Source organism: Pinus tabuliformis, chromosome 9 (assembly GCF_031772625.1).
Source record: "Pinus tabuliformis cultivar Carrire ecotype Pingquan chromosome 9, CPIR1, whole genome shotgun sequence".
Classification (NCBI taxonomy): Eukaryota; Viridiplantae; Streptophyta; class Pinopsida; order Pinales; family Pinaceae; genus Pinus; species Pinus tabuliformis.
Genome location: NC_142307.1, coordinates 138,167,916 through 138,176,172, shown reverse-complemented (window position 1 = coordinate 138,176,172; position 8,257 = coordinate 138,167,916). Strand labels below are relative to the sequence as shown.

Sequence of the window (8,257 nt, the reverse complement as noted above, 5' to 3'; positions counted from 1 at the left end):
TTTATTCCTTTTGAGCGTTCATTAGTTTTATCCTTTTTGCTCTGCCATTTTCTAATGGTCTTTTTCCTGTCCTTCTCCGTCTTTTCAATTTGTGTCATTTTTTTTTCATATATTTGTAGTATTATCATTATTCTTTTTATTTATTTATTTATTTTATTTTATTATTTTTATTTTATTCTCATATAATTATTTATATATTGTTTTTATCTATTCATTTATTCATTTTATTTTATTTTTACATTATTTATGTTTAATTTTTATTTTTTTTTAAATTTAATTTAATTTTTATTTTATTTATTTATTATTATTATTATTATTATTATTATTATCATTATTAAATTTTACCAACTACGTTATTAATTAATTTTTATTTATTTATTTATTTTATTTATCTCTATTTTATTTATTTAATTTAATTTTTATTATTTTTCTCGTTCCACTATTTATTTATTCTAACTAACTATTATCTCAAATTTCTTCCATATAACTAAATCCCATTTAAGTTACAATTAACTTATAATTTTTAATTTTTAAATGATACCTTTTAACTAACTTAAACACCCATGAAGAGACAGTTATGGCTGACATGGAGCTAGAGGCAGTGGACTACACGGAGGATCCTTCGCCGGACAAGGCTATTTTCGGAAACCCTAGCTTCGCCTCTCGATCACAGTTTGCGCCGTCTTCATCTTCAACTGCTCCGGATCTGCCGCAGCACCCGCCCTCCGTCTCGCTGGCCGTTCATCGCACCCCTCAGACCTCTGCAGGAACTTACCCTATCGAATCTCCGCCATTTGAGGTCCCCCCGCTCTCGCCGGGCTCTCTGCATTTCTTGGCTACTCATACGCCCCCTTCGCCCTCTTTTGATCCGCTGGCCCCTCCCCTCCTTTCGGTGCCCTCCCCCCCTCCGTCGGTTCCCCCTGCATCTCATCCCTCAGCTTCGGGAGTCCGTCCCTCCGGCTGCTTTGAAACCCCTGCTGTCAAAGTTCGGCCCGCAAAACCCCCATCTCTGGATGGTATTACAAATCCCCTGGTCGACCATCCATCGGCTCCCCGCACCTGCAAAAAGAAGATCAAGTGTGTAAAGGCTACAGCCAAGGACATCTCCATCAAGTTCGACGAATCGAAGCCTCTCGGAGAATACATGGACATTGCCAACACTGTGTTGGTAGGGCATGTTAGGGGAAGGACATACTCGGTGAAGCGGCTCACACAATGGGTAAAGGAGATCTGGGGCGGTGTTCTTTTCGACCTACCTGTGGTCCATGTCCTCCCCAGAGGATGGTTTTCCCTTCATTTCTCCAAGGAAAGTCACACAAATTTGGTTTTGGGCAGATACTGGCATATTGAAATGGCCCCGGTCCTCCTCAAGAGATGGAGTCCCCTCTTCGACCCAGAACGGGAACAGATCGGAGCCGGACCAATTTGGGTACGCCTGCCAGGTCTACCATTGCCGTTTTGGACTGAAGAAGTTTTCATTAGGATCGGAAATGCCCTGGGGACTTATCTGGATTACGATCGCACATATGTTGAATCTGGGAACCGAACCCTAGCGCGGATATTGGTCCATCTAGACACCCGTGAAGGACTTGAGGAACAGATCACTCTTCAATGGGGAAGGTGTATCAGAGTGCAGTTATTGGACTATGAAGGAGTCCCCTTCCGTTGCAGACGATGCCACAAAGTGGGACACCTTGCGAAGGACTGCCCACTCAACAAGAAAGCAGAAGATACTCCGAGAGGTACCCCGGCTCCAACCAGGACGGCATCTCCCATTACCTCTCGTCCTACCTCTTCGGGACCGCCCCCACCGTCAACCTCTCCTGTGGTCGATCCGGGACTTCGGCAACCCTCACCGCCAAAGACCAGGGCACGCTCGGCAGCAGAAGCTGGTACGGTCTCGGGCTCTCTTTCCCCTCCCTTGCTTTCTTCTTTTGATGTTATGAATGAGTATGGATCCTCCTCACAGACTTCCATGGTTCACTGTGCATTAACATCTTCCCCCCATATCTGCACCACTGATCCCATCATATCCACCTCCTCCCCCGCGGCTAGCCCCTCCCTGTCTCCCTCGGAGCCCTCCCCACCTCATTCATATTTTCTCCGGTCAAGGACTCTTGCCAAAGAGCCTTCTGTCAGACATTCGGGTCTGGGCATTGCGTTACCTGAGGGGGGATCCTTGAATACCAGAGGGAGAAAATCCCATCTCTCAAAGGCTATTAAACAAGCCGGGGCAGAGGTTGTTTCTGGCCGGCAATCGACCATTGACGGGGTCCTTAGAGCAGGACACACCCCGAGAGGTGTTCCCCCATGAAGTGCCTATCCTTCAACTGCAGAGGACTGGCTAGTTCCTCCAAGAAACTAGCCATGAAGCGGCTCATTGAATCTGATCCTATCGATATCATCATGCTCCAAGAGACCCTCTGTACTGCAGATCAGATTACTCGGGCCATGCAAGCCTTGACCCCAGGCTAGATCTACTCTGCCATTGATGCCGTTGGCCGATCTGGAGGTCTGGCCATTGGTATCAACCCTCGTTCCATTAAGGTGGACTCGACTTGGGGAGGATCGGGGTTTTTAGGGCTTGACATATACTCTGCTGAACTTGGTATGAACCTTCGAATTGTCAATGTTTATGCTCCCTGCACCCAGAGAGAATCGTTCTGGCAGCATCTACTACATCTCTCTATGATGAATGAAGACCGGGTTGTTATTGGAGGAGACCTTAATTTCTCTCTGGGATTCAGGGAGTCATGGGGCTCGGCAGCACAATTTGACCCCATTACCGACTATATGACCAATCTGCTTGAGCAAACAAATTTTATGGATATACCCATGCAGCGATTTCTTCCTACATGGAGGAATCGGCGGGTTGGGGATGCTGCACTTGCCCGCAGACTTGACAGATTCCTTATGAAGGAGACACTGCTACAGCGTTTGCAACACTACAGACAATGGGTTGGCTCGGGGGGATTGTCGGATCACACTCCAATATACCTGGAGATTCAGGGTCCTTTCAAGAAACCCAAGGCACCTTTCAAATTTAATCATACCTGGCTGAAGGATCCATCATATGTCAAGATGATATCGGATTACTGGTCCTCTCACCCTATCAATGACACAGAATCTCTCGCTAAAGGGTTCTGCAGGAATCTCTCTGAAATTAAACATATATCTATTGTTTGGGCAAAGGAGAAACAGGACCGAGACACGGCTCAGCTTACCCATATTGAAGCTGAATTAAGCTCTCTCACCGACGAAAGAGGGCTGGGGTTCATAACAGCAGCAGATAAATGCAGGCTAATTGAATTGGAGAATCAAAAAGTAAAGATCCTCAAAGAGAGAGAGGAATCCATTAGACTGAGGAGTAGGGCATTATGGATTCAAGCTGGGGATGAAAACTCGAAGTTCTTTCATAGTTATGCAAAGAGCAGGAAAGTATCAAATACTATCTGGAAGCTCCCTACCCCAGATGGTGATATCGCAGATACTTTTAACAAGCTCGCTCATCTGGGCACCACTCACTTCAGGGATCTATATAAGTGTCCTCGGGAAGTAAATCTACCTGATATCATTAATGTGGCAAATCACTTCCCGAGATTTGTGGAGGAAGAAGACGTGGAGGCTCTAAATGACCCGGTCTCGGCAGAGGAGCTGGAAGGAGTGCTGAAATGGTTCAAAAAAGACAAGAGCCCTGGCCCGGATGGATGGACCATTGAATTTTACTTAGCCTTCTATGATGTCCTGGGACAGGATCTGCTGGGTGTGGTCGAGGAGAGCAGGACATCGGGCTCCATCTATCATGCCATCAATTCTACTTTCATTGCTCTTATCCCTAAATCTGATTCCCCGGAATCCTTCGATGATTACAGGCCTATCTCCTTGTGCAATTGCCTCTATAAAATCATTTCTAAGACCATTGCAAATCGTCTTAGACCTATCCTCTCCAGATCCATTGCCCCGCAACAATTTGCTTTCCTTGAATCTAGGCAGATTCACGAGGCCATTGGTCTCGCCCAAGAAGCAATACACTCCATATGGTCCAGGCATCTAAAAGCCATTCTCCTCAAAATTGACCTCTCAAAAGCCTTCGACCGGGTCAGCTGGCTCTATATAAAAATGATCCTCATCCACCTGGGTTTTCCTCATGCCTACATCTCTTGGATCATGGCCTGTATATCCTCCCCTACCTTCAGTATCCTCATTAATGGCTCGGCCTCCCCCTTTTTTCACTCCGAAAGAGGACTGAGACAGGGCTGCCCCCTATCGCCCCTGCTCTTCCTTTTGGTCATGGAAGGTCTTAGCCGCCTCATGGACTCTGCAAAAAGGGCTGGAGATGTAGGGGGCCTCCGCATATCCGACCTATGCGCTCTCACTCATCTGCTCTTTGTGGACGATGTTCTCATCCTTCTTGATGGCAGTGTTCGAGACTCTCGGACTTTCTCAAAGATCCTACAACTATTCTCTGCTGCTACAGGTATGCTACCAAATCAGTTGAAATCAACCATCACTTGCACTCGCACTTCGGTACAGGAATCCCGGCTAGCCCTTCAGGTATTCCCCTACAATGTTCTCCCTCTGGATAGAGGTCTCAAATACCTGGGTTTCAATCTGAAGCCTACTTGTCAAAGGATAGCAGATTGGGTCTGGTTGGTTGCCAAATTGGAAAAAAGACTCACAGGGTGGAGCTTCAGATTTCTCTCTAGGGCTGGCAGATTGGTGCTCATTAAATCTGTTTTAGAGGCTACCCCGGTATTCTGGATGGCACTTGCGTGGATACCGAGGAATATCCTAGGACGACTTCAGCAGCTGTGCAACCGATACCTCTGGAATGGGAATCAGGATAAAAGAATATTTGCTTGGATTAGCTGGAAGAAAATATCTTTGCCCAAAAAATGGGGTGGATGGGGCCTCAAAGACCTTCCTGATTTCGCTATGGCACTTGCTGCTAAGATGGGATGGACCTTATTAACCAGTCAAAACCTATGGGCACATGTATCCTATCACAAATACATCTGGCCCCAGAATATTATGGATTGGGCTAGATTACCAACTTGGTCATCGAAGGGATGCTCATCAATCTGGAAGGCCTTGATTCATTCCCTTCCCCTCATTCGAGATAATCTAGTATGGAGAATTAATGATGGCTCGTCGGGCAGGATTGGCCTGGATCCGTGGATCAACAGTGGGGGCAGACACATCCTCAACCGTGACCTCATTACACACCTACATAATCGAGACATTCAGAATTTTGCTCATATCGCCGATCATCTGCGCACAGACATATTTTCCCAAGCTTGGAAATCGGCCCAGCAACTCGATCTCCCCCCGCAATGGCATCAGGAATGGAATGACTATATTACTGCATTATCTGAATCCCATATTCGCATCAAACAAGGTCCTGATGAACTCATTTGGTGTATGGCGGATCATGGTATATACGCTCCAAAGTTTGGATACAGAGCACTCATCTCTCACAGAATACCTGATCCAATACCTTCGTGGTGGCATGTCATTTGGAAGTTAAAGGCTCCACCTCGCTCCAGATTATTTTTCTGGTGTGCCCTCAAAGGTATCGTCCCCACGGGCGAACATCTTACTCGCAGATCCATCTATGGTCCTTCCTGGTGTACATTTTGCAAGGCTGCATCTGAGACCTCGGATCACATTTTTCTACACTGTCCGGCTATACACACTCTATGGAACAACATATGCACTCAATTGGGCATAGCAGGGAATTGGAATGGGGATGAACTATCGGGTGCTTGGACTGCATGGACTCACAGTCACCCGGGCTCCAAACTTTTAAATCTTCCCCTCGTGGCAACATGGTATACTTGGCTTGCGCGGAATCGTGTTATTTTCGAGGATCAAACAGTATCTTGGCCCCGGACAGAAGCTACCATCATCGCCGCGTACCAAGAATTACCCGACCCTCCCCCACCTCGAACCAGGTCGATACAGGCCCTGCCCACTATTGACAAATCGACCCCGTGGGCCTTCTTCGACGGGGCAGCAAACCAAACGGGATGTGGAGGTGGATTCGTACTGCACATAAATGAACACCACAGATACCTTGTAAAAATGGGATTCGGCAGAGGATCTAATAATTTTGCTGAGCTTTCTGCCATCCGGAATCTATTGCATTTTGCTTTAACACATCAGCATACAAATCTCAACATTTTTGGGGATTCAATGATGGTCGTTAACTGGATCAATAATGTCACTACATGTCATACACACACACTCAGCAATATATTATATGATGCTCTCACACTCAAAGCAGCATTTAATCATTTCTCTTGTTTACACATTTACAGAGAACATAACAGCGAGGCTGACAAATTATCCAAAGAGGCCTCGATACTTCCCAGAGGCGAATGGCTAATTGTGGAGCAGAAAGGAACTGAAGAACACAGGTTCTACCACAGGCCATACATAGACCAGAGAGAACAGAGGGACAACAGTCCCGATAGCTGACAGTAATGGATAGTATTTTTTGTCATGATGGAACTGTACATAACTATGGTCATTATTTTGTATGCAAATGGATCCTATGCGAACTCGAATAGGCTAAAACAGCCAGACATATGCATGTACCTAGCTCATTTTTGTAATATGCTCTGATACAATCACCCTGTGAGGTGAATTTTGTATGAACATCACAGCAATGCCAACGGCATCTACTATATGTAATTTTCTAATCTTAATGAAAATTACTGATTTTTCCAGTGGAAAAAAAAAAAAACTTAAACACCCATTAAATTATTTTTATATATATTTTATGTATAGCTTAAAGGTATGGTCACTGAATTAACCAAGTTCCTTTAAATTATTAAAATGGTTTGTTGACTTTGATACTTCCTTTAAATTATTAAAATGGTTTGTTAACATGCAAAGCTTGATCTGTTTTCTTCAACTCTGTTGGTTCGAAACTCGTCGGCAATGATTTTCCACTGAAATTTTTTCTAATAATATCAAAACAATTACTTCATATTGTTATAAAACATAGAAAATTTAGTCAAATATATTTTATTTGAAATTATTGTTATTTTTTATTATAAAAATAATTAATATATAAATTAAACATATATACAATTAAAAATCAAATAACAATATTTTTAATTAACAATATTTTTAATTATACACTTTCATATTTAGCACCAATATTCTTAACATATAAATAATATTTGTTAAGATATTATTGGCAACCCCATGGGTTATCAATACACAATACCCGAAAAATAATAACTCATTTTATATCACACTTATTATTAAATAATAATAATAAATAGTAATAACCGATTTTTCTTTTACTTTGTTAATAACTGCAAAATAATTTTTGAATTTTTAAAATAATTTGAAAATAAATAATAATAAATTAAATAATATAAGCTATAATTTGAAGATATACAATAATAAATTGAATATAAAAATAGAAATCCAGTAAGATTATTTTTTGGAGTTTTATGGAGAATCCCAAAATTTATTAATTAAATTTGTAATGTGAAGAAATGCTAAGAAAATTTGAAGAGGAAATATACTTAGAAAACATAAATCAGTGGATGTAGACATAAACTAATTTTAATGTAAATAAAATTGCTTTTAATGAATTCATGTAGTTGGCAATTAATATCATTATTACAAAAGTTTATCCCCACCCACCTAGTGACTTAGTGGATTCTTAAACTAAAATGAAGATTTAACCCTTTAAATACGAAGAAAGATGCATACTTTGCATGCAATTTCTTTTTGTTTCCATCATAGGTATTGGAGTTTTAGTTGCGATCAGAGGTATTGGAGATTCTGGAAGTTCAAGGAGGCACTTCCACAAAATGGTGAATGGGCATCGACTTTCTGAGGATGAATTCAAGCAGCTAAAGAGGGCGAGTAAGTACAAAGGTGTGTGTATGCATAATGGTCATTTTGGTGTTGAAATATTTGACAGCAGGATAAATAAAAAGCGTTGGATGGGAACATTTCACACTGCACATGAGGCCTCCAGAGCTTACCAGGAGGCACAGGAGACCATGGTCGACTCACAGAAGCAAGTCTTGGGGAGCCCTCAGCTTTCAGGAAGTACCATCTGTGTAGCTACAACGACATTTCACATGGCAGTTGAGGCCTCCAAACCTTACCATGAGGCAGACAATATGGCAGTTGAGGTCTCCAAACCTTACCATGAGGCAGACAAGACCATGCAAGTCTTGGGGAGCCCTCTACTTTCAGGAAGTACTAGCTACATAGCTGCAACCTC

The 8,257-nt window shown here is 42.8% G+C and overlaps 1 protein-coding gene across 1 annotated transcript; it reads left to right on the top strand.

Annotated features, from left to right (window-relative positions):
* Nucleotides 1-577: 577 nt before the first annotated feature.
* Nucleotides 578-6,480, top strand: LOC149147481 (uncharacterized). The gene is made up of 3 exons (XM_089441850.1): nucleotides 578-2,272; nucleotides 2,476-3,663; nucleotides 3,754-6,480. Exons 1-3 carry the CDS (start codon nucleotides 578-580, stop codon nucleotides 6,478-6,480), a joined length of 5,610 nt encoding a protein of 1,869 aa, XP_089297976.1.
* The last annotated feature ends 1,777 nt before the right edge of the window (nucleotides 6,481-8,257 follow it).

What these genes read in the sequence shown, in the direction of transcription:
- LOC149147481 (XM_089441850.1), top strand. Translation starts at nt 578, where the DNA reads ATGGCTGACATGGAGCTAGAGGCAGTGGACTACACGGAGGATCCTTCG. An exon ending in GGCAATCGACCATTGACGGG is followed by an intron (nt 2,273 to 2,475) that starts GTCCTTAGAGCA and finishes ACCCCAGGCTAG; the next exon opens with ATCTACTCTGCCATTGATGC. An exon ending in CGGCAGAGGAGCTGGAAGGA is followed by an intron (nt 3,664 to 3,753) that starts GTGCTGAAATGG and finishes GTCCTGGGACAG; the next exon opens with GATCTGCTGGGTGTGGTCGA.